The following is a 26070-nucleotide window of genomic DNA, read 5'->3' as shown; positions in this document are numbered from 1 at the left end:
TAGCCCATGCGCTTAGTAGTCGAGTTGAGTGATTGTTTGAACTTGAAGTGATGTAGCCCTTAGGCCTATTAGTTGAGTGAGTGATTCGAACTCGAAGTAATATAGCCCTTAGGTGTAATAGTCGAGTAAGTGCTTGCTCGAACTCGAAATAAAAATAGCCCGTGGGCTTAGTAGTCGAGTGAATGATTCGAACTCGATGTAATATAGCCCGTAGGCGTAATGGTCGAGTGAGTGCTTGCTCGAACTCGAAATACAAGTAGCCCGTAGGCTTAGTAGTCGAGTGAATGATTCGAACTCGAAGTAATGTAGCTCGTAGGCTTAGTGGTCGAGTGAGTGTTTGCTCAAACTCGAAATAAAAGTAGCCCATAGGCTTAGTAGTCGAGTGAATGATTCGAACTCGATGTAATATAGCCCATAGGCGTAATGGTCGAGTGTGTGCTTGCTCGAACTCAAAATAAAAGTAGCCTGTAGGCTTAGTAGTCGAGTGAATGATTCGAACTCGAAGTAATGTAGCCCGTAGGCGTAATGGTCAAGTGAGTGCTTGCTCGAACTGGAAATAAAAGTAGCCCGTAGGCTTAGTAGTCGAGTGAATGATCCGAACTCGAAGTAATGTAGCCCGTAGGCATAATGGTCGAGTGAGTATTTGCTCGAACTCGAAATAAAAGTAGCCCGTAGGCTTAGTAGTCGAGTGAATGATTCGAACTCAAAGTAATGTAGCCCGCGGGCTTATTAGTCGAGTGAGTGATTTCGAACTCGAAGTAATGTATCCCGTGGGCTTATTTGTCGAGTGAGTGATTTCAAACTCGAAGTAATGTAGCCCGTAGGCTTGATAGGTGAGTGAGTGTTGCTCGAACTCGTTGATTTACCTTAAGCTTGTTTGCGTAATAAATCTTGGATATAAGATATCGGTAAAGAAGAAATTTTTCTTTACAAGTCATTGTACATGTGTTCATGTTTTGTGTCAGGGCTCAGGCCAACTACATGAGCATGAATCGTTTTGACCATTTAGCTCTTACAATTTTTCCTATCGGAACCCTGTTGTTATGAAGTAATTCTCTTGCATCGAACTTGATATATTTGAGGGCTAATGCCCCCCAGTATTCGAGGTCGATTGTAAAGTGGCCTCGGGTACTGTCGATTTATTTCTAAGTTAGCACGATCAGTGGTTGCCTCATTAAAAACCTTGCCAAAAAACCCATTTGGGATAAAACCGGTCTAAGGGGAAAAGAGTGCAACGCGTGCTTTCAGACCTAGGCCTTCGTTTTGAAGGATCCATCCTAGATCCTGATCGGACTCCTGCAGGAGTTAGTTTTGAAATGTAAACGAATATGGGAGGGTCGTACCTTAGCAGTAGTATCGTTTTAGGTGCGACACATTACAATTGCTTGATAGTTGTTTTCCGTTTATGATACCGAGCTTGTATGATCCTTTTTCGACGTTTTCGAGAACCTGATACGGTCCTTCCCAGTTCGGTCCTAGTTTTCCACTCGTTTGGATTTCGGAGCTGAGGGTGACTTTCCTTAGCACCAAGTACCCGAGTTTAAAATGGCGAAGCTTGGTTCTTCGATTATAGTATCTTTCGATTCGCTGCTTTTGTGCGGCCAATTAGAAGAGAGCAGCTTCTCGTTTTTCATCCGATAATTCGAGGCTAATGTTCATAGCCTCATTATTTGACTCTTCTGTTGCATATCGAAACCTGGCACTGGGTTCCCCGATTTTGACTGGAATCAAGGATTTAGAGATATATACTAAGGAGAATGGGGTTTCCCCAGTACTAGATTTTGATGTTGTTCGATATGCCCAAAGAACTTCGGGTAAGATTTCTCTCCATTTCCCCTTAGCGTCGTTCAGCCTCTTCTTTGGGTTTTGAATGATAGTTTTGTTCGTTGATTCGGCCTGTCCGTTCCCACTGGGGTGATACAGTGTTGATAATATCCTTTTTATTTTGTGGTCTTCGAGGAATTTCATCACTTTGCTACCGACAAACTGTTTCCTATTGTCACACACTATTTCGGCGGGTATCCCGAATTGATATATGATATGATCCCAGATAAAGTTTATAACCTCTTTCTCTCTTACTTTCACGAGCGCATGTGCTTCAACCCATTTAGAGAAATAGTCAGTCACAAATAGAATGAACTTAGCTTTACCTGGGGCTGATGGCAGATGGCCGACGATATCCATTCCCCATTTCATGAATGGCCATGGGGGATAGGACTGAGTAAAGTTGCTCTCCGGGCTGATGAATCATTGGTGCAAACCTTTGACATTTGTCACATTTTCGAACAAACTCCTTTGCATCTTTGTCCATATCGATCCAATAATACCCTGCCCTGATTATTTTTCGGACTAATGAATCGGCACCAGAGTGATTTCCACAAGTGCCCTCGTGCACCTCCCGTAGGATGTAGTTGGTGTCTTCTGGACCTAAGCATACTGCCAATGGTCCATCGAATGTCCTTCGGTATAGCGTTCCATCTGCAGTTAATGTGAATCGAGCAGCTTTGGTTCGTAGGGCCCTCGAATGTTTAGGGTCTGATGGGAGCTTTCCATCCTTCAAGTGTTCAATATACTTATTCCTCCAATCCCAGGTTAAGCTTGTAGAATTTATCTCGGCGTGACCTTCTTCGATCACGGATCTCGAGAGTTGAACGACAGTCCTCGATCTTATCTCGTCTTCCTCGACCGATGATCCCAAATTCGCAAGTGCATCGGCCTCACTGTTTTGCTCTTGTGGAACATGCTGTAAAGTCCATTCTTTGAAATGATGTAAAGTGACCTGCAGTTTGTCCAAATACCTTTGCATTTTATCTTCTCGAAATTCGAAGGTTTTGTTTACTTGATTTACCACCAGCAAAGAGTCACACTTGGCTTCAATGACTTCTGCTCCCAAGCTTTTAGCTAGCTCGAGACCTCCAATTATGGCCTCATACTCGGCCTCATTGTTAGTCAACCTAGTAGTTTTGATAGATTTCCTAATAGTGTTATCCGTGGGTGGCTTTAAAATGATGCCTAGCCCGGACCCCTTCACATTCGAAGCCCCGTCCGTAAAAAGGGTCCATACCCTCGATGACGTACCCGATTTCAATAAGAGTTCTTTTTCAACTTCAGGTACGAGGGTCGGCGTGAAATCGGCCACGCAATCTGCTAAAATTTGAGACTTGATGGCCGTACGGGGTTGATATTCAATATCGTACCCACTGAGTTCGATGACTCATTTGGCCAATCGGCCTGATAGTTCGGGCTTGTGCAAAATATTAAGGAGTGAGTAAGTGGTCAATACACATATATGGTGACATTAAAAGTACGGTCTTAACTTTCTAGAGGCGCTTATCAGTGCAAGTGCCAATTTTTCTAAGTGTGGATATCTAGTTTCTTCTTCTCCTAAGGTTCGACTTACATAATATATGGGAAATTGCGTACCTTGCTCTTCTCGAACTAGGACACCACTTACCGCGATTTTCGATACTGCCAAGTACAAGCAAAGTTTTTTATATGTTTTTGGAGTATAAAGCAGTGGTGGGCTCGATAGATATTGTTTTAATTCCTCTAATGTCTGTTGGCATTCCGGGGTCCAAGCGAAATAGTTCTTCTTTTTGAGTAGAGAAAAAAAATTGTGACTTCAATCTGACGACCTCGAAATGAATCGGCCTAAGGCTGCAATCCGTCTCGTTAGCCTCTGCATGGCTTTTATGCTGTCCACGATGGCGATGTCTTCGATGTCCTTGATTTTATCGGGGTTAATCTCGATCCCCCGATTTGACACCATGAAGCCGAGGAACTTGCCCGACCCGACCCCGAAAGCACATTTCTCGGGGTTGAGCTTCATGTTGTATTTCCTAAAAATCCCGAATGTTTCCTGCAAATGGGTCAAATGGTCCTCTGCGCGAAGTGACTTAACTAGCATGTCATCAATATAAATTTTTATTGATTTACCTATTTGTTCCTCAAATATTTTATTTATTAGGTGTTGTTAAGTAGCTCCTGCATTTTTTAGCCCGAAGGGCATCACATTATAACAATATGTTCTATACTTGGTGACAAATGAAGTCTTTTCCTGGTCTTCCGGGTTCATTTGGATTTAATTATACTCGGAATAAGTATCGTGAAAAGTAAGGATCTCGTGGCCGGTCGTGGCATCAATCATGCGATCGATGTTAGGCAGTGGAAAAGAATCTTTGGGGCATGCCCTATTTAAATCCTTGTAATCTACACACATTCTAAGTTTGTTCCCTCTTTTAGGGACTACAACTACATTGGCTAACCATTCAGGATATTTCACCTCCCGAATGGACCCTATTATGAGAAGTTTAGTTACCTCGTCCTTTATGAATGTGTGCTTTACCTCGGATTGGGGCCTTCTCTTTTGCTTTATTGGTTGGAACCTAGGGTCCAGGCTTAGCCGATGCGTCGTTATATCCGGTGGGATCCATGTTATATCTAAATGGGACCAAGAAAAATAATCCATGTTATCGATAAGAAATTGAATAAGCTTGTTCCTGAGTTCGGGGGTTAATCCCGTTCCTAGGTATACCTTTCGTTCGGGCAAATGCTCAATTAATATGACTTGCTCCAACTCTTCAATCGTTGGTTGGGTAGCATCGGAATCATCGGGAATCATGAAGGATCGAGGAATCTTTTGATCATCATCTTCATCGATCTTCTGATTTTCTGGTTGGGTTAAAGCTGGTGTCTGTGATTGTTATTTGGCATCTTGTTCCCCTTTTGAGCTCGATCCTTTTATTGGCGAAGGCGAGGATATCAGATTCGTTTTCTCGACAGCAAATATTTCTCTTGTGGCCGGTTGTTCTACGTACACTGTTATGACCCCCCTTAATGTTGGGAATTTAAGAACCTGGTGTAGGGTCGAAGGTACAACTCTCATGTTGTGGATCCATGGCCTTCCAAAAAAGGCGTTGTACCTCATGTCACCTTCGATTACGTGGAACTTCGTTTCCTGGATGGTCCCGGCCATGTTTATCGGCAGAATTATCTCGCCTTTAGTGGTTTCACATGCCATATTGAACCCGTTTAGAATCAAGGTCGCGGGTACGATCTGGTCCTGTAGACCGAGCTGTTGTACGACCTTCAATCTAATATTGTTGGCCGAGCTAGCTGGATCAATTAACACACGCTTAACTTTAGTTTTATTCATAAGTACAGATATTACCAGTGCATCGTTATGAGGTTGTATGACTCCTTCTGGATCTTCATCATTGAAGGACAAAGTTCCTATGGGTGCGTAATCCTTAGTTCGAGATCGCTTTTCTCTCACAATCGATGTCTTAGTGCGTTTAAGCACCGATCCTTGAGGGGTATCGACGCCGCTGATAATCATGTGAATGCCGTATTGTGGTTCTTCTTGTTCGTTTTGCTTGCCGAAATCCCTGTTTTTGAAATGGTTATTCGCCCTGTCGCTTAAAAATTCTTGAAGGTGGCCTTTATTGAATAACCGGGCTACCTTCTCTCTTAGTTGCATGCAATTTTCCGTTATGTGGCCATGGGTGCCATGATATTCGCACATTTGATTGGGATTTCTCTGGGCAGGTTTGGTATGCATGGGTCGAGGCCATTTAGTGTCTTTAATGCATCCGATAACCGACACGATGGCGGATGCATCAATGCTGAAGTTATACTCTGATAACCGAGGCGCTTCCTTATATCCGGTAGGCCTGTCGAACCCACTTCTGTTCATCAGCCCCCGAGACCCTTGACCTCGATCACTTCTTTTGTTGCTTTGTCCGGGGTTACGTCTCGATTTATTGGTCCTGTGGTTTCTGTCATACGGTCGGTATCGATCCCTGATCGGACCTTGTTCTCGATTGATATCCCTTCGAGCAGCGGGTTCAGACCCCAACTGATCATCTTCGACCCTAATTTTTGATTGGTACTGATTGTGCACGTCGTCCCAAGTGATAGCCGGGTACTCGATCAGGTTGTGCTTCAACTGCCGTGAAGGCATCGAACTTCGTTCGTTCAAATCTTGAGTGAAAGCCTGAACGGCCCAATCATCTATGACCGGAGGTAGATCCATTCGTTCCATTTGAAAACGAGACACGAATTCCCTTAGCATCTCGTTATCCTTTTATCTTACCTTAAATAGGTCTGACTTTCTGGTCTCGATTTCTATGGCCTCGGCGTGTGCTTTTACGAAGGAATCCGCAAGCATAGCAAAAGAATCGATAGAATTAGATGGCAAATTATGATACCATATCATTGCTCCCTTTGACAGGGTTTCACCAAATTTCTTTAACAATACGGATTCGATCTCATCATCCTCTAGATCGTTCCCTTTGATAGCACATGTGTATGGGGTGACATGTTCATTGGAGTCAGTAGTTCCGTTATATTTAGGAATCTCGGGCATGTGGAACTTCTTTGGGATCGGTTTAGGAGTCGCGCTTGGGGGAAAAGGCTTTTGTATGAATTTTTTGGAATCTAAGCCCTTCAATATTGGTGGTACCCCCGGGATCTGATCAACCCTGGAGTTGTATGTCTCTACCTTTTTGTCGTTTTCTTCGATCCTCCTTTCTCCCGATTCTATTCGTTTGGTCGGTTCTTCGAACATCTAAGCAAATTCGGGATTAGTCCCTTACTCCTGCTCATTTGATTTCACTATAGCTGGTTCCGTTGTATGGGCAATTTCTCGGGGTTGACTGGGCTCCGGTCTACTCGGTATCTGGGTTTGACTCTGCAACTGAGCGATTGCTTCCTGTTGAGCTTGCAACATTTCGAAAATCATACTCAAGCTGACGCCATTTTCCTCGACGTTATGGGTATCTCGAGCTGCAGAGAGAGTGCCACCATGAATGCTATTTTCACGTTCAGAATGTAGGTTCACCTCAATGGCCACATGCGAATTGATATCTATCGGCACTTCGATTCGAGCTCTAACGGCGTTGACAAGTGGTCTTTCGGTACTGGGTGTCAAGTTGTTGTTTTCATCTTGAAGACCAGCTTCGTTATCGAGAGGTAAGGCCATTTGATTGGTAGTTAGTCGTTGCTAATCCAAAATCCAAGATACTTTCGGAAATAAGTGCAAAACGGTGTATTTTTGTAGATTCGTATCAAATAACCACTGTTATCCTTAGCCCCACGGCGGGCGCCAAACTGTTTTACTCGAAAAATAGATAGGGTTAAATTTGTACGTAATTCTAAGGATATGTGATGTAGCTTAATACAAATCGTAAGGATAAATAGAAATATCAAATGTGGATTGCAAAGAATGCAAAATAAACAGGGTTGTAAAGAAGATGATTTTTAGGACTAAGCAAGATGAATCAATTTATGAAATTTAAAAGAGTAACTCTTGAATATAGGAGAATATGGTGCTTGAATTACAATATAAGCCAAAGAACTGCCCTCTACAGAAATGTATCCATCCTCTTTATAGTGGAGGATCATACTTTAGATATAATTAAAAATACATAATGGAGAACCCATGATAAATCAGTTTTTCCCTAATTTCCGCCGAAATTCTCTCCCTTAGTGTGTTTGCAACGGCTCTTGTCTGTGAGCTCGAGCTCGATCGGCCTCGGTGCTGGTCGGTATTGCTTTAGAGCTCGATGTGGACTCGGAATCATGTGATGATTCGGGCTCGGTATCGGTTGGCCTCTGCCCCTTAAGCTCGAAATCATCTCATCATAGTTGACCCGAGCTCGATAATGACTTCGAACTCGGTGTTTGACCTATACCTGAAATCTGAAGCTCGTTCATACCATTTTCGGAACCCATCTCGATATTACAAAATCTTTCTTCGATCCATTATGTTTCGACCTCGATCGATCGTACGAAGGCCGAAATTAATTTTGACCGTATACAAAATTCTTGACTGTAGAACATTTATCCGATTTCACCACATTAAAAACTCTTATTATCTTGCAGCTTGTAGAAAATAACTCCATTGTAATCCATCATTAAAATGGAGATTTTCCTGAACACCCTTCATCGATACAAACTCCGTTACATACTTGTTTTTCGATAAAAACTGGACAAAATAACATGGTGCATGCGGAAGCTAATAATGGAAAACTTGGTGGGCGATAAATTACTAGGTATAACAATTTGTTATGATTTGGTCAATCGACCTATATATGATCTATCACTAATATAAAAAGAGAAAATAAAATTTTTGAGAGAATAATCTCCCCTAGACATGATTGAGGTTGTTGTTCTTGCTGTAAGAAGAAAACGTCAATTTATAGAAGTACAAAACTTTTCTCCAAGAAAAGAATAAGACATCTGAAGGAGATTTATTCATTCTAGGAGTCTTTTTCCCTTCTTTCAAGAAAGATAATCCTAATAGATTAGAAATTCAGGGCAAAACTCTAACACAAATGACATATAAAATATTGAAAAACCTAATGGAGTATTGTTATTTTACCAATTACTAAATAGAGCTTTTGTGTACTTAATATTATTTATTCCAAATGACATATAAAACATTGAAAAACCTAATGGATTATTGTTATTTTACCAATTACTAAATAGAGCTTTTGTGTACTTACTATTATTTATTCCAAAGCTTTAATAATTTTTGGAGCTTAAGTTATACACGATCCGTGTAAGAAATATTTTACATTATCAAGTCATTTAAAAGATATTTACAAATAAGCCTTTTAAAATGTGAAATTTATAATTCTGAAAATAAAATAAAGGGGAGTATAATTTAAACTTTCTTTTTGTATGAAATTGATACATACCAATTTTACCATTTGCTATTAAATAAAATTAGCTGTTGTGCAAGTGAAGCTCGCATTATCCTCAATTCTCCCGAACTCTGCTCCTCTTCCCATGCATGTCCACTCCCTCTGCTTCACTCTGATCTATTCTTCAAACATACCCAATTTTGATTCCATTTTTTTGTCTCATTTTCCTCCCTTGTTTACAAAATGAAGCTTTTCCCAATTTCCTCTGTCTTTCTTAATAAAGAAAAAAAAAATCTTCTGAAATAGAAAAGTCTGTGGAGTTGATGAATTCAAATCTTTTTGCATGTTTTTGAAATTAAAATATTGTCATTAGACAACTGACTCTGTTTTGGAATTAAAATTTAGTACTCCTACTAGATTTGGTTACATGGACGAAAGCAAAGACGATGATGTGCGTGCATGGGATCAGAATCCGAGTAGCATACAACCTGTTCGACAAAATGTTCAATCCAAAAGCCAACAGCTGAGAACATATACGGGGACGCACCACAAGCGTGGGCCCCACCAGCACCAGCTCCGCAATAATCGCAGCCTCGATAATCGCATCATTAATCACAAGCATAATTATGGTTTGCCGCAAGAGGATTATTTATCAAATGATATTAAAGGCTCCTCTGATTTGGTTAATCAAAAGATTGAAGGTATTGGGCTGGCGGCGGATGGTTCAGATGATAACAATCATGAATTGCCATTGCCGGAGTTTGAAGGAACTGGTGGTGGACTTGGAATCTTTAAAGTCCCAGTTCGTGCCCCTCTTCATCCTGCACGTCCTTCTTACCTTGAGCTCAGGCCACACCCCCTCAAAGAAACCCAGGTGAACAAAATTATGAAACAAAGACTTTTGAAACTTGTAGTCTAAAACAAGAGTAATAGACATTTGTATAGCTCAATATATCATTGAGGATAGAATAGAAAGTTTATAAGTTAAACTGTTTCCAAATATAAAATGTGTCATCATGCTCAATATTTTTATGGAGGAAATCCAGTGGAAGATGTTTTACCTTGGGGAATTATTTGGTTGTTCATTAACCTATCTCACATATAGTACAGCTATTAGACAATGGCGGAGTCAAAAATTTATGTAAAGGGATTTAAAAAAAATTAGAACGTCAGACCTGAGATTTGAACCTGTGCCTAAAGCAATTTTTGGACCCCTTTGCCACTTCATTCTAACCACACAAAAAAAAATCGTTTTTACCCTATTTGCACGGTGGATTTTTTCAACGAAGAGGATTCAGCTGTACCCCTTTCCTTGACATAGTTCCCCCTGGGTATTAGACGGAGGGCAGGGTATGATGATGGTGCTCTGTTATTATTTTTGAGCATTAAGGTTAACAACTAAGATACACATGTTGGTTAAAACAAGTGATATGGGATAAGAGTTTGAAATATCTGTAAAGGAAAATAACACCCACTCATAAGTGACGAAATAATTGTGTCTTTTGGTGAAAATATTTTCTTTAGAGAAAACAGTTTACAAATACTAGAAACTGAATTATTCAAGAAACATGATACCAAACACATCCAGTGTACTGTGTTTGTTGGTAGAAACAAGTGTACATGTTGGAAACACAGTTTTAAATGTGCATTGTCCCAAAAAAAAAAAAAAAAAAAGACGAAATCAGGAATCAGTTAAAAAATATTTAAAATGGATGGATATTTTTAGATGAGTAATGCATGCACTTCTGTACCTTTTTTTCCTTTTTATCCTTTTCTCTTTTCAAAATTTTAATAACAATACAGGTTGGGAAATTTTTGAGGACCATTGCCTGTACAGAGACACAACTGTGGGCAGGACAAGAATCTGGGGTAAGAGTGTGGAATTTTTCAGATCAGTATGAGCCTGGAATGGGAGCTGGAGGTCGTGCAAGGAGAGGGGATGAGGATGCAGCACCATTTTATGAGTCGGCTGATATGTCACCCACATTATGTTTGATGGTTGATTCTGGGAATGAGTTGATCTGGAGTGGGCATAAGGATGGCAAGATTAGGTCTTGGAGAATGGACCAGCCTAGTTCTAATGACTCCCCTTTCAAGGAAGGCCTCTCCTGGCAGGCTCATCGTGGTCCCGTTCTTTCAATGGTGATATCTTCTTATGGTAATGTCTAGTTTTTCCTTGTTCACGTTTTCAATTCATATATTAAATTAACCTATGATCCTAGTCAATGTTTATCATTTTGATCACCCTATTTAACTTCTATTGTTATCATACTCAAAAAAAAAAAAAAAAATTTCTATTGTTATCTTGTCTTACTGGTCTACTTCACTGACCTTATCTTAGCTTTAATTGTGCTGAAATAATCTTTTGCTTCTGATAGTGTTCAAAAGAACAATATATCATAACTACTCACTTCTTGGAGAACAATATATCATGACTGCTCACTTCTTGGTCCAGGTGATATATGGTCTGGGTTTGAAGGTGGTATCATAAAGATTTGGCCACGTGAAGCAGTAAACAAATCTCTCTCTCTATCACCAGAAGAAACACACATGGCTGCTTTACTCATGGAAAGGTCATTCGTTGACCTTAGAAGCCAAGTTACAGTTAATGGTGTATGTAATATCTCGTCTTCTGACGTAAAGTGTTTGCTCTCTGATCATGTAAGAGGAAAAATCTGGGCAGCTGGATCTCTATCCTTCTCGTTATGGTATGTTCCTCTACATTGCTTCCAGATGAACATGATGTATGTATTTGCTTAATGTTAATTCATAAGGGAAGAGGTAAAACTTTCTTTATTGGTTAATTGTTTAGCCACTAATTACCCTGATAGTTGGACAACTGCAGGGATGCTCGGAGTAGGGAACTCCTGAAAGTGTATAATATAGACGGTCAGATTGAGAATGGGGTTGATATGTCATCGATGCCAGACCAAGCAGTGGAAGATGAGAGGAATGTCAAGCTTGTCTCCAAATCTAAAAAAGAAAAGTCACAAGGAAGTAACTTTTTCCAGCGTTCACGCAATGCTATAATGGGAGCTGCAGGTGCTGTACGTCGAGTTGCAACAAAGGGGGCAGGGGCATTTGCAGAAGATGTTAGGAAAATAGAGGCCCTTGTGCTTGCATCTGATGGGATGATTTGGAGTGGATGTTCAAATGGCTTACTTGTGCAGTGGGATGGAAATGGCAATCGTTTGCAAGATTTCCATCATCATCCTTGCGCTGTTCTTTGCTTATGTGCTCATGGTTCTCGAATATGGGTTGGCTATATAAGTGGTATGGTACAGGTCCTGGACCTTGAAGGGAACTTGCTAGCTGGTTGGGTTGCTCACAACAGGCCTGTAATAAAAATGGCAGTCGGGGATGACTATGTTTTTAGCTTAGCTAATCATGGAGGTATACGTGGATGGGCCCTCGCCACTCCAGGACCTATTGATAACATATTACTATCAGAAAGAGCTGAGAAAAAATATTTATACACCAGACAAGATAATTTTAGGATTTTGGTTGGTACGTGGAACGTTGGTGAAGGAAAAGCGTCACAGGAAGCACTCGCAACTTGGCTGGGTTCTGCAATTTTGGATGTTGGGATTGTAGTAATTGGTTTGCAAGAAGTAGAAATGGGAGCAGGTTTTCTTGCAATGTCTGCTGCAAAAGAAACTGTAAGCTATCAAAGCACACCCTTTACATCTTGTAAAGAAAATGGACCTTGCGCCTAACTCAACCTCAAAAGCTAGGTCATGAGGTGAGGATTGTCCAAGATAATATAAGAAAACAATAATTCATTCCCTCACCCAATGTAGGACATTCTAGCCCCTGCATGCCCAGGGCTAGACATTTGGAGCGTGGAAAATATAACATGGGAGTCCAACATTGGGTAACTAGAGAGTTGAGATGAGGCTAGGTCTAATATCATGCAAAGAATGTACCTTGGGCCTAACTCAACCTAAAACTAGCTCATGAGGTGAGGGGTTATCCAAATCCATATAGCGAAACAACATCTCATTCCCTCCACCAGTGTCCCAAAAACTAATTAAAAGGGAAAAGGAGACAAAGGCCAAAGCATTGACTGAAGAGAGGGCAAAGAGATATTCGCCTTTGACTTCTTCTCCGCTTACTGACAGAGACATGCTAACACATCTTATAGGTATCCTAGCCAATCTAATTGAAACACCACCAGCAACTGGTAATTTTGGCATTCAGTAGAAAACAAAAAGTAATTAAAATACTTGAGCTATCTATTATTCAGGCCCAAAAAGTCAAGAATCCATTAGCTAAAAGATTTGACAAGATACAATGTCTATTCTGTCTCTAATTGGTTATCAAATACCTGAGCATGATTAAGAGATTTGCGGACATGGTCTACCATTGTATGTATCCTGTAGGTAGAATCTTAGATCCACTAAAGAAACTTTTGCATTTCAAGAAGCAATCATTGAGCACAGAAAAGTTGATACTCATTGACTTTTCTTCTTTTTTTAATTGTTTCTATTACATAGGGGTGTCAGGGAAGGGCAGGAAGGGCGGGGTAGTGGGAGTCAGATCCACACCTATTGTATGGGAGACTCCCACTTACCACTAGGCTATAAGCCTTGGTGATGTACTGGATGGCTTTAAATGCTCAATTTTGTTAGCAAGACTTGATCTCTTTAGCATCTCTTTTAATAGTTCCATGTCCATCATTAATTCAATTTTGTATTTGATATTACTGATAATTGAGGATACTCATATTGGCAACCATGTGGATAGTGAAACCTTATACTTTCCTGATCTTGTCTAATGTGCATAGCATTATCCTGCAATGTCAACTGTAGGTAGGACTAGAAGGAACTTCTAGTGGGCAATGGTGGCAGGATGCAATAGGAAAAACTTTGGACGAAGGATCAACTTTCGAAAGGGTAGGATCAAGGCAACTAGCTGGCTTGCTTATTGCTATCTGGTAAGAACATATGATGGTTATTTTAATGAGCTATTCTCCATTCTTCAAGCTGAAATGAAAGTTGTGCCTCAAAAACCCCATTCTTCGTAAAACTTCGTATTTCGAACTGAATTGGCTGAAGTATTTCTTTCATTGACTCCTGCCTATTCATACTACTAAAATATTATGTTTATTGACACCCTTTAACTTACCGTTACTATTTTGGGATTGAGGTGCAATTGATTTATTGATTGGTAATCTTTAACTTAGGGTGAGAAAAACTCTTAGAGCACATGTGGGGGACCTTGACGTTGCGGCAGTTGCATGTGGTTTAGGACGTGCGATTGGTAATAAGGTAAGTATCTCTTCATGTTAAGAGGTATAGCAAATCATTGATCTTGTCCAGATTACAATTCATCAAACTATTTAAGTAGTCAAATTGGACAAAATTCTAGGTAGTCATTCAAGGTGAGGTAATGAAGATGATTGAGACACTACTTAAGAAAATTAAGGGCTTCGTCTTCTAGTCTAAGTTATTGTCTTTCCCTCCTTGAAAAGGGAAATGAACTGGCTGGCACAATGTTTTTATGGTTATACAATTATAATGCAGGGTGGAGTTGGTCTGCGGTTAAGAGTACTTGATCGGATTATGTGCTTTGTGAACTGTCACTTTGCAGCACATTTAGAAGCAGTCAACCGCCGCAATGCTGATTTTGATCATATATATAGAACAATGGCTTTCACTCGATCTTCTAACCTTCTGGACAATGCTGCTGGTATGCTGCGATACCTGTTTTTGACTTGCTCTCTTGTCTTCTCCACATATTTACTGTGGCTGCTTTACTCTTCTGGTCTGCCATGGATCCTCTCTCTTGCAGCTGGTGTTTCATCTGCTGCTCAAATGCTTCGTGGTACAGATGTATGATGCAGTATTTGTGTTCATCAGTTTCATACTATCTTTACAATTGAACTAATGCTTAACATCCTCTATAAAAGGCTGCAGCAATTAGTCCGGATGAGGGAAAGCCTGACCTTGCTGAAGCTGATATGGTGATTTTCTGTGGTGATCTTAATTATCGTCTTTTTGGAATATCTTATGACGAAGCAAGGGACTTTGTCTCGCAAAGATGCTTTGAATGGCTTAGAGAGAAAGATCAATTAAGAGCAGAAATGAAAGCTGGCAAAGTCTTCCAAGGGATGCGTGAAGCAATCATCAAATTTCCTCCAACTTACAAATTTGAAAAGGGGAAACCAGGATTAGGAGGTGAGATATATTTGTAATGATTAACATGTGACTCAACATCTTACTTTCTTACACTTTGTTAAGTACTAGTTAAACTGTTTTTTTTGGTGTGTTCTAATGACAAAGATATGTCCAAGAACCAGTTCGAGATTGCCTTTGGAATGTATTTCTTATTGCATGAAATGTTAAAAAGGACTGAAAGATGTTTTCTCTTTCCACCTTAGGATATGATTCTGGGGAGAAGAAACGAATTCCAGCTTGGTGTGACCGAGTGCTATATCGAGATAGCCGGGCAGCTCCTTCTATGGAGTGCAGTTTAGGGTGCCCTGTAGTTGCCTCCGTTTTACAGTAGGTTTTCTCAAGGCTCAGTAGGCTCTTTCTTGCTTCATGTAAAAACTAATTTCTCTTATGTGATAGGTATGATGCTTGCATGGAAGTGAACGAAAGTGATCATAAGCCCGTAAGATGCAAATTTAACATTGAAGTTGCCCATCTTGATAGATCAGTAAGGAGACAAGAGTTTGGAAAAATTTTCCGGTATAATGATAAAATCAGGTCTTTATTGGCAGAACTGCGTTGTTTACCTGAAGTAGCTGTCAGCACCAGCCAGATATTTCTTCAGAATCAAGAAGCATTCAGCTTAATAATTACCAACAGAAGCAGACAAGATAATGCTTTCTTCCAAATCACTTGCCAAGGTCAATCAGCTATCTACGAGGACAAGCAAAAATCAGAGAATCGTCCCAAAGGTTCTTTTGGCTTTCCCCGTTGGCTTGAGGTGATTTCCAAGGCCATGGCTTATTGAACAATCACTCTTCTCGAGTCCCAAGAAAAATATTTTTTGGTGAATTTACTTATCCATCCAAAACTTCACCGGTGATGAAAAGAGCCTAAAAATAGATTCAAGCTTCAAGGATTGTTTGTCCCTTATTTTTTTCAATTCTTGGCTTCTTACATCATAATTATAGTGTGTCATCATAAAATGGATAAAGGCGAAACTCCCTCTACATAATACATTTTGTAACATGTTGTAAACGACGGAAAAAGCATACTTAATCCAGGAACCTGAGCTCATATACTTTACTTTCTATACTAAAATAGAAAATTAGCATTTTATACTACTCTGGACTAAAAGTAAACCTCTTCTGCAAGCAATGCCTGCTTATAAGTTTGTCTGATTCAGGTCACACCTGCGGCTGGCATGATCAAATCTGATCAAGATGTTGAGATCTTGGTACATCAAGAAGATTTCCATAATACAGAAGATACTGCAGATGGTATTCCACCAAGAAAATGGTCTGAGGACACAAGAGAAAAGGAGGTGATTTTGATGATCAATGTGAATGCCAGTCGCTCAACTGAGGTGAGAACACATCAAGTACACCTCCGCTGCAGTTTCTCAGCTAATGCAGTATGCATGATTTCAAGAAGCAGTTCCATAGGAAATGAAGGGAGCTCCCACCAAAGGTCAAACAGTTCCAGAAGAAATGAAGGGAGCTCTCACCACAGGTCAAACAGCTCGAAAAGAAATGAAGGGAGCTCGCACCACAAGTCAAACAGTTCCAGAAGAAATGAAGGGAGCTCCCACCACAGGTCCGGTCTTCAACATGTGGGGAGTGCGTCTGACATGATGAATGACCATCAAGGCTTTCATCGTACCTGATATCTGCATGAAAGCCTATGAACACAAAAACAAAACAATTGCACCACAAGAGGGTTCCAAGCTATTTTCTCTGATGTAAAAGGTTGGGATTCCCTTTGCTGACAATACGTGATAGATCTTGATGTATATACTCGTAAGATGATTAGTGTGGAGCTTGGTATCCAGCTCAGAAATCTGGGCATAGAGTATTCATTCCCTCTTCCATTTTTGCAGTAGAACTAGGTTCCTAGATTTTTTATTGTTACTTGTATCTCAAAATTATATGATAAATTTTGCATTTTTGATCAGTCGAAAGCTGTTTATGGTTCACCAAAAGACTACTTGGTTGTAGATATGCATGATTCTTGCCAATTCTTTATTGTACAGTTCTTTTTTTGACTAAGCTGTTCTCAGCCGTGCTACATTCAGAGAATGGCTGCTCTGCAAGTCTCTTGCCCTGCATATATGCTGATATGCATGCCAAGAAACATAAAAGATGCTGGATATATTGTGATTCTGGTACCTTATTGTAATTACCACCTCATGTCTAGAATCAAGATACTCTAGGGGGAAGAAAGAAGGAAGTAAAAAATTGTTAGATGATGCAAATAAGGTAAATCATGAATGAAAGCAAGACACTTTAACTTGATTTGAGTGCTTCTTCCATGGTCCGGGACCATGCCTAGTTGACTCATCCGAAAACTGAATACACTACCTCAACCAAACAGTGCAGTCTCATCAGCTCAAAATCATGTCAAAGGGGAGAACGAAGAACGTAACAGGTGGACCAAATTTGAAGGATGGAGAGCTCATTCTTGGTGTTGTCGAAATTTGGCATCATTCAATGACACTTCCATTCATGTGACCGACTTGTCTGGGAAAGGAATCCATGGTTCGTATCACTGATGGTATGAAGGTTTCTAGCTGATAGGTATGTATCTTCTCCAGAGCTGTGCTTGTAGCCAAAATGTTGTTTACTGGATGCGAAGTGGCATGAATGTATCCTTCATATTAACACTACAAAGGATGAGGCTGAGGTTATTCGTGGCGACTCTAGGGTCATTGGGAAAAGTCTAGTCGCTGAAATTTATTTGTGGCAACAGGTGGAAACAACGCTACAAACACCTAGCTTTGGTGGTCAGCGCTCTCAGGTCTTATGCTCACTGCGTAAAAAAAAATTGACAATAGAAGTGACATTTATATTGTACATGAAATTTCACTTCTTTCAGCGTACATTCCTGGACTTCTTTATATATATATATATATACACACACATGCGCGCATACACACACTAAGAAAGGCTGCTGGCACAACAAATACTAGAGAGAGAGAGAGTGGCCTGCGCCTCAATCTTGCTAAATGCACAAACTAGAAACTCTTAGCCAACTGAAAATAACCGGCAAAATTAGGACAAAATGGGTTCCCAATGTTCTGCCTAAATACTGTTACATGATTCTTGGAGTTGGAGAACTTGCTCAAACTAGAGATTCTGCTCCTTTAAAACCTACTAATTATCAAACAAGCTCCATGTTGTGCTCTTATTCTACTATATTATAAGTGCGGGTTAACAGCTGAAGCAGGCGCCTCTTCGTCGACATCTCTGCTTGCCGCTGGAGGATATCTTGGTCTTTCAAAAAGGATTTCAAGTCGCTGCAACTCGCTTCAGCTTTGCCTTTATCCTTTGCGTTTTCTGGTCACTTTTCGTTTCCACTTAGCTACCTTCTTCCTACTGCTTTCCGCACCACCTCTCACCAAAATTCCTTCTGCTTTTCGCATAATCTATCACCAAAAGTTCTCCAGTAACACAATCGACGTTTGCAGTGCTTATTGGTTTGAAAAGCTCTTCTCTTTTCCCCTGGTTTAACCCTAGATCCATTTACCCTCTAATATTCTCAACTGTTGCTGGGTTTCTATTGTTTCCTCCAGGATCCAGGTAAATTAAATCAATTTAGCAGTTTAGATTCGATTTATGTATAATATTTGTGTGTTTGTCGAAGCTAAATTTTCAATCTTTGGACCCTAAAACGAACATAAAATTGGGAAGAAAAAAATCCAACCTTTGGTTTCGTGTTTCTACAATTTCTCTTTGTTCCTTCTCCATTGTGTTATCGAAGCAAAAATTCAGTTTTTATAGAAGCACAAAATGGGGATATAACACCTGAGATCATCTTTCAACTTTTGTTTCCAATTGTCACTTTGCATTTAAAATTCTTTTCTGCTGTTGCAATTGTTAACTTTACATGAAGTAAAATCTTGTTAACAACATATAGTTGTCTTTAATTCTATCCCTACAGTTGCAAGGTAATTACTTGGTTAAAACAACTATTTCTTTTACTCTAAGATTTATGTCTATTATGGAGATTTTGATCAACGCTTTCAAATCGATTAATAGCTACAACAGAATACTTAATCTATCTTGACCATGCTTAGTAGCTATATTAGCAGATATTGCACTGCTGCTTTGATATGATGAAAAGAGGAGAACCAAATTTTTGTTGCTGCTATCTAAGATATTAACTGTGAAATTCATTACTTCTCGAAATCATGTTGTCCGCTGCATTTGGGATCAAGTTTTCGGCTGCCTTGGGTTGATATGTCTGATCTTTCATATTTTTTTGGATACAACAACATTGTAAATAGAGTGATATAGTAGTATTTGTAGCTAGGTAGATAGTCAAGAGAAAAATATCTTTGTAACTGGAATGAGTAATTGAAGTTACATTCATCAACTGTGGAATAGTTAACTTTTATACACGTCTAAATAGAATATTTATTATGCAGTAAATTAACCAAAATTTTCTTCGCTTATATCGCAAACATAACAATTTCTGGTTGACCATGTTCTCAGAAAAAAGTTACTTCTGCGGCGACATCGAAGATTCTCTTCGTTGTACATAGAAGGTCCATGTTGAGCTTTCTACTTGATTTGATGTACCTTTCAACACATTGAGACCTCAGCTTCTGTCAAAAGATTATACTTCTTGTTTCAATCTCCTTACTTATGTTTAATATCTCAGAAATTAACATGGAAATATATTGTTCTATAGCCAATATAATACCTAATATGTTTGTCAGAAAACTAATACTTCTTTAACACTGTTCCTATCAATCAAAATTCTATATGTAACATTTTTGAACCTTCTGCCATCTACTTAAGTTCTTGTCATGGATGATAGCATTAGTAATTTGTAAGTATTAGTGCTGGTGACCATAAGTGCAATCTATTAGAATGAAGTGAAAAGTAGTACTACTTGTTAAAAGTAGGACCTCTTGCTAATTTCTTGATGTAACATTGAACTCTACAGTTCTTTTCATTTATCATATTCATGACATGTTTAGTTGTGCTGAGGTACAGGGAAACTTGTACGCTTTATTTGTTTATCCTTTATGTTCTTGTTTTTAATTAAGCTGCCTATTTTTCTTCCATTACATACGCTGCATAAAAATTGATGTACTTGTTCTATTTATTAAAATTTAGCAACTTTCTGTCCTTTTCATTTATTTGCTCCATTGCTTTGTCTCTTCAGTTGTACAATTTGCTCAACTCTCCTTCTACTAAAAATATCCACGTCTTAGCTTTTGAGTCTCTTCAGCTGTACAATTTTCTCAACTCTGCATTTACTAAAAATATCTACGTTTTAGCTTTTGTTGCCTGCTAAATTTCTTTATTTTATCGTACTTTACCAACACTTTATATCAACAATTCATTAGTTTGTTCTGTGTATCGTCTCCGCAATGCATGCTGATGTTCATTGCTGTGTAGTGCATATATTTTATTTGTAAGTTTTGATTTGATTTATGTGAAACTTTTACAGACAAAATTACCAAGATGTCTAGGTTGGGTAAAAATGTGGACTCAATATGCTGGCAAGAAAAAGGAAAACGCCAATGCTCTGAAGAAAGAGGCACCAAAATAAAACAGAGACGCCGTGAAATATATAGGGCGACATCGGCTGATAGAAGAGAACTGAACTTATTACAGCGACGATCGACGTATCTTTATTCTAGAACGCAGAAGCCAATCAGTAATTCCACTGAAGTATCAACTTCTTATCAATTTAATGGAGAGTTTGCTGAACAAACAGTTGCTCTAAGAGGAGCCTCATCTTCTGTTTTGAGAACATGTTTGTAAACTAAGATTTTGTTATCCTGAACTGAACTATGAGACATTAACGTTCATAACACACTTTTTTTTCTTAGAAAATATGTCCACAGTTCAGGATTCCCATGTTTCTAATAATGTCAAAGATGTCCGTGATAGCTCATGTATTTTTGAAGTTGGTAAGTGTGGAAGTATGGTGTTCAAATTTGTAGAATGTTTAAACAGCCAGACTTATATGCTTAATTCCTTATATCTTAGGGAACATGCGTTGAACAGTATGATATTACTATGCAAAACACTGCAAATAGAGGTTTGGTTTCTTAAAGCTTTAAAGTCATTTCAGTCATTTATTTTCCGAGGGTGACATTTTTTCCCTTTGGTTAACCCCCCAAAAAACAGGTCGTAGATCTAAAAGATTGGGTCAGTGGAACACTATTGACTTGCCCAACAGCCCTTATAGACTGAAAACTGTACCGAATTGTAAATTTTGTAGAGCCAAAAGATTTCAATATGAATTACCGAGATTTTGCTGTGATAATAGATCAGTGAAATTGATTCACTATGGACTACTTGTTAACTCCTAAATCTTTATTTAGGAAACTTTGAGGAGTCCAAACATTTTCGCACTTATGTTAGATTGTATAACAATATGTTTGCATTTACTTCTCTTCTCTTGGAGTGAACTATGACAGAGATTTAGCAAGAAGAAATTGTGGTATTTATACGTTTAGAGTTCAACGGAAAATGTATCATTTCATAAATGACCTCCTGCCTTCGAGTCAGCCAGCAAAATACCTACAGTTATATTTCTATGATACTGATAATGAACTAGCAAATCGGATGGCATTCTCTGACAAGCTTAACGAATCAGTTATCAGGACTTTGATGGACACATTAAAAGTTAATCCATACACTTTTTTTTTGTTGAAATCTTTAACAGATATCCCAGAATTATCAAACTTCTATATTGCGCTTAAGTCTGACTCTGGTTTAGATCAAAGAACATATAACTTACCAACATCGTCTGAAGTAGCAGCGATATGGATAGAAGATGGAAGTAGTTTCAGTATTTCTCTACCACATTTTCGAATTTATACACACAGTAGTAAAAGCCAATTGGTAAATTACTACTATGGTTGTTATGATCCATTGCAGTATCAATTACTATTTCCTTATGGACAGAACGGATGGCATTGTGGTATTAAAAAGATTATGCGAACGAATAATACTATTAGCCATGGAACTTATTGTGAAAATGAGCAGCTACCAAGTGTACAAAACATGTATTCAGTTGACATGCTACTTGACATGGAAGCAGAACTTCTGGAAAAATAGAAACGAAAAAGAAATACTGTGTCATGTCGTGAGTATTATTGTTACAAGCTCCAAATGAGGGATGGCGAAGAAAATGGAGTTTTACATGCAGGAAGAGTATTCCAACAATACCCAGTTGATGAATTCATCAAGCTTGAGACTCAAATGTTAGATTTCTATTCATTTAATCAAGATTTATTTCGAATTGATGCGTTAGCGGGGATTCTTGACGTTCTAAGACATGGTGAGCGAGAGGCATGCAACATAGGAAGACAAAGTTTTTTACCTGCAAGTTTTATAGGAGGTCCTAGAGATATGCGCCAACGATATATGGACGCTATTGCGTTAGTGAAAATTTTGGGAAACCTGATATATTTTTAACAATGACATGTAATTCATCATGGCCAGAAATAGAAGAACATTTATTGGTAACACATGAGGTACAAAATAGGCCCGATTTAATTAGTCGAGTGTTTAGAGCTAAGGTAGAGGAGATGAAAACAGATATACTGAAGAGAAATATATTTGAAAAAGTTGTTGCTTTTATGTACACTATTTAATTTCAAAAGTGTTGTCTTTCACATGCCCATTTTTTTTATCATACTTAATAACGAATATAAATTGTTAACTCCGGAAGCTTATGATAAATTTGTTTGTGCTGAACTGTCCGACTCTGGTAAGAATGACTACCTGTATTCACTTGTTACTAAACATATGATGCATGGACCTTGTGATAGCTTAAATCTTAAATGTCCTTGTATGAAGAACATGGAATATTGTAAGTTCAAATATCCAAAAGAATTTGTTGATCATATATATAGGGGGAAAAATGGATACCCAATTTATAGAAGGCGAAATAACGGTAAATTTGCAAATATTAGAAGCCAATTTCTTGACAATTCATGGGTCGTTCCTTACAATCCATATCTATTGAGAAAATTTAACTGCCATATTAATGTTGAAGTTTGTTCTGATATTAAAGTTGTTAAATACCTTTATAAATATATTTGTAAGGGACATGATAAAATTACCTTTTTCGTACATGCTGATGATCCAAATATTGAAATAGATGAGATCAAAGAATATCAATCTGCTAGATGGGTTTTTCCACCGGAGGCAACTTGGCATTTATTTGGTTTTCCCATTAGTGAAATGACTCCATCTGTTTACCATCTTCAGCTACATCTTGATGGACAATAATTTGTCTCTTTTAAAAGCACACATACCATAAATTCAATTGAATAACCCCATGATCAGAAAAACCATGTTGACAGAATTCTTTGTGATGAATAGAGAAAATAAGGATGCAAAGAAGTTAAATTTACTCTTCAAGGAATTTCCGGAATACTTTATATGGTCCAAACAATATAGAATGTGGGCACGTCAAAAGCAATATGTTGTTATTGGACGTATAGTCACATGTCATCCAATAGAAGGAGAAAGGTACTATCTTAGATTGTTATTAATGAACATTAGAGGACCGAAATCATACCAACATTTGCTAACCGTAAATGGAGTATGTTGCAGTACATTTAGAGAAGCAGCAGAAAAACGAGGCTTATTACAATGTGATAATAACTTAGTTGATTGTATGTTAGAAGCTGTAAGATATCAGATGCCTTATAGTTTGAGACGTTTATTTGCAACACTTCTTGTATATTATAATCCTGCTAAACCAAAAGAACTTTGGAATCCATTTGAAGATTTAATGTCCGAAGACATCAAGATTTTGCCAAACTTAAACTCGAAACAGATTCGTCATATGGCCTTAAACCATATTAATGACATTCTGCATTCAATGGGTCGTGACATAAATGAATTTACATTCACACTAGAAAGAATTTTAGCTTCTTCTGCTGCTAGAGAGGCTCAAGATTCTCATTTTGAAAGAAATATAATTGTTAAAGAAGAGGATTTGTTATTAGAAATAAAATTGAACGATGATCAACGAAAAGCATATGATATAATCCTTGATAAAATATTTAAGAATAAGTGTGGAGCTTTTTTTATTGATGGTCCAGGAGGAACTGGTAAAACCTTTTTGTATCGCGCATTATTGGCTACTGTACAATCAAAAGGATTCGTAGTTCTAGCAACAACAACATCTGGTGTCGCGGCTTCAATTCTTCCACGAGGACGAACTACTCACTCCCGTTTTGAATTTCCTATTGATATTGATGAACATTTCTCATGTAATATCAGTACGTAAAGTTCACTTGCATCATTGATACGAGATGCCAAACTAATCGTGTGGGACGAAGTATCTATGGTCAAAAAATAGCTGATAGAGGCTTTTGATTTACTACTGAAAGATCTAATGGATACAAAGACCATCTTTGGTGGAAAAGTTGTCATCTTTGGTGGTGATTTTAGACAAACTCTCCCGGTTGTTCGGAGTGAAAAAAGAAGAAGATTTCATACGAGGAAGTTTATTATGTTCTGAAATTTGGAACCAACTTGAAAAATTGTGATTATCAGTAAACATGCGAGCAAGAACAAATCCTGCTTTCTGCGACTATTTGATGCGAATAGGGAGCGGAAAAGAAAAACTAAATTTTCAAGGTAAGATTGAAATTCCTGATTGTTTCATTGTTCCTTTTATAAGTGAAAAAGAATCATTAAATCTGTTATTTAGAATTACCTATCCGGATTTGTATACATCTACTTGTGATATGTCTTCGACAAATTCTCGTGTTATTTTAACAACAAAAAATGATTTTGTTGACGAAATAAATGATATGCTCATAACCCAATTTTTGGGTGAATCTAGAACATATGTAGCGTTTGATGAAACTATTGAAACGAATGATCAAAGTCAATATGAAGATTTCTTACATACTTTACACCCACCTGGCTCACCTCCCTGTAAATTAACCGAGAAAATAAATTGTCCCGTTATTTTACTACAGAATTTAAACCCCTGCGAAGGTTTATGTAATGGTACACGACTTATATATTGTAATTTTGAGAGGCATGTCATAAGCGCAAAAATTACAAGTGGTGATTCAAGAAACACGCACGTATTTATTCCGAGAATACCGTTGTTGTCTTCACAAGATGAAAAACTACCTGTTCCTTTCAAAAGAACACAATTTTCGATTAGATTATATTTTGCTATGACTATTAATAAAGCTCAAGGTCAAACATTAGATTTTGTTGGAATTTATTTACTGAGAGCTTGTTTTTTCACATGGTCATCTTTATGTTGCTTTATAGCGAGCAAAAAACTCAGGTGCAGTGAAAATGTTGATTCGACAGCCAATAGCTGATAGCAACGATGGTCACACAACACAAAATATAGTATATGATGAAATCATTGAAGCGTCCCTGTTGTGAATTGATAGTTATATTATGAGCAGTCATTTGTTTGAGATTTGACCTACAACTGATCAATATTCTGCAAAAATTTGATCGTCAATGCTTTAAAAGTTAAGTTATTATCATTTAGATGCTTACTGAGATTTCTCTGTATCCTGAATCCTTGCATAGAGATTATGAAGTTCTAATACTACTTGGACAGACCAACAACAGTCACGTAAGTGATTTTCCTCTTGAATAGAGGCATCTAATACTTGAAACCTCGCAATTATGAATACGAATACAGAAGAGACGTTATTCTATTATTTTATATTATTTTTTCCTTCACATAAAAAACTGCCTTCTGTGTTCTGTTGGGAATTTTTTGGCAGCCCGAACAACAGGAGAAGAATGTGAAAGGAGCAGAAGAGAAGTGGTCAGTGACAAACATAAAATAGAAACAACAGGATCAGTGTTTCACATGTCTACGAACTCGATATGCCCCGGTTTTTGCCCTTTTAGTTTTCTCAGTAGTTGATTCTATAAACAATTGATGAATGCTCCTCCGGAAGCTAGCAACGTTCCAAAGGAAGCCTCTAGATAACCTGTGAAACCCATACTTGATGAACAGAAACATTCAGCAGGTATATCTCACCGTATAATCTTATTGACGGAGTGGAAATGGAGATTTGACCTTCCTCCTACTCCTCTTTTTCTTTTAAGTTTCTCTGAAGCATTACAAATAAATATTAACTTAAAGGAAACACTCCAGGAAAATATACTTCTGAAAATATTCTCAACTGGGATGAACATATTGCACTTAATGTCTCTCCTGAACATACATACATACATCCTTTCCTGCCACAGAATAAGTTAAATATCAGGATTGGCCAAGTTTCTGTATTCCTT

At 38.4% G+C, this 26070-nt stretch overlaps 2 protein-coding genes across 5 annotated transcripts; both read left to right on the top strand.

Moving 5' to 3' along the window:
• Window positions 1-8739: 8739 nt before the first annotated feature.
• On the top strand, window positions 8740-23818 carry LOC104115812 (type I inositol polyphosphate 5-phosphatase 12-like). 4 transcript variants are annotated; one of them, XM_009626524.4, is made up of 13 exons: window positions 8744-9522; window positions 10452-10806; window positions 11104-11356; window positions 11494-12307; window positions 13460-13584; window positions 13834-13918; window positions 14174-14339; window positions 14442-14482; window positions 14560-14827; window positions 15031-15154; window positions 15224-15584; window positions 15990-18381; window positions 20264-23818. In XM_009626524.4, exons 1-12 carry the CDS (start codon window positions 9076-9078, stop codon window positions 16467-16469), a joined length of 3519 nt encoding a protein of 1172 aa, XP_009624819.1. In that variant the 5' UTR covers window positions 8744-9075; the 3' UTR covers window positions 16470-18381; window positions 20264-23818. The 4 variants fall into 4 exon arrangements, with proteins under 4 accessions (XP_009624821.1, XP_009624819.1, XP_070050992.1 ...); XM_070194891.1 differs by having other exon boundaries at window positions 14174-14482; window positions 20264-20572; window positions 20649-23818; XM_009626523.4 differs by having other exon boundaries at window positions 14174-14482.
• LOC138906828 (uncharacterized) lies at window positions 23237-24073 on the top strand. Its single transcript, XM_070196532.1, has one exon. It carries the CDS (start codon window positions 23237-23239, stop codon window positions 24071-24073), a length of 837 nt encoding a protein of 278 aa, XP_070052633.1.
• Window positions 24074-26070: the final 1997 nt, after the last annotated feature.

This window comes from Nicotiana tomentosiformis, chromosome 2 (assembly GCF_000390325.3).
Source record: "Nicotiana tomentosiformis chromosome 2, ASM39032v3, whole genome shotgun sequence".
NCBI lineage: Eukaryota > Viridiplantae > Streptophyta > Magnoliopsida > Solanales > Solanaceae > Nicotiana > Nicotiana tomentosiformis.
The sequence above is the reverse complement of the archived record's forward strand: the minus strand, read 5'-3'. Positions and strand labels throughout refer to the sequence as shown.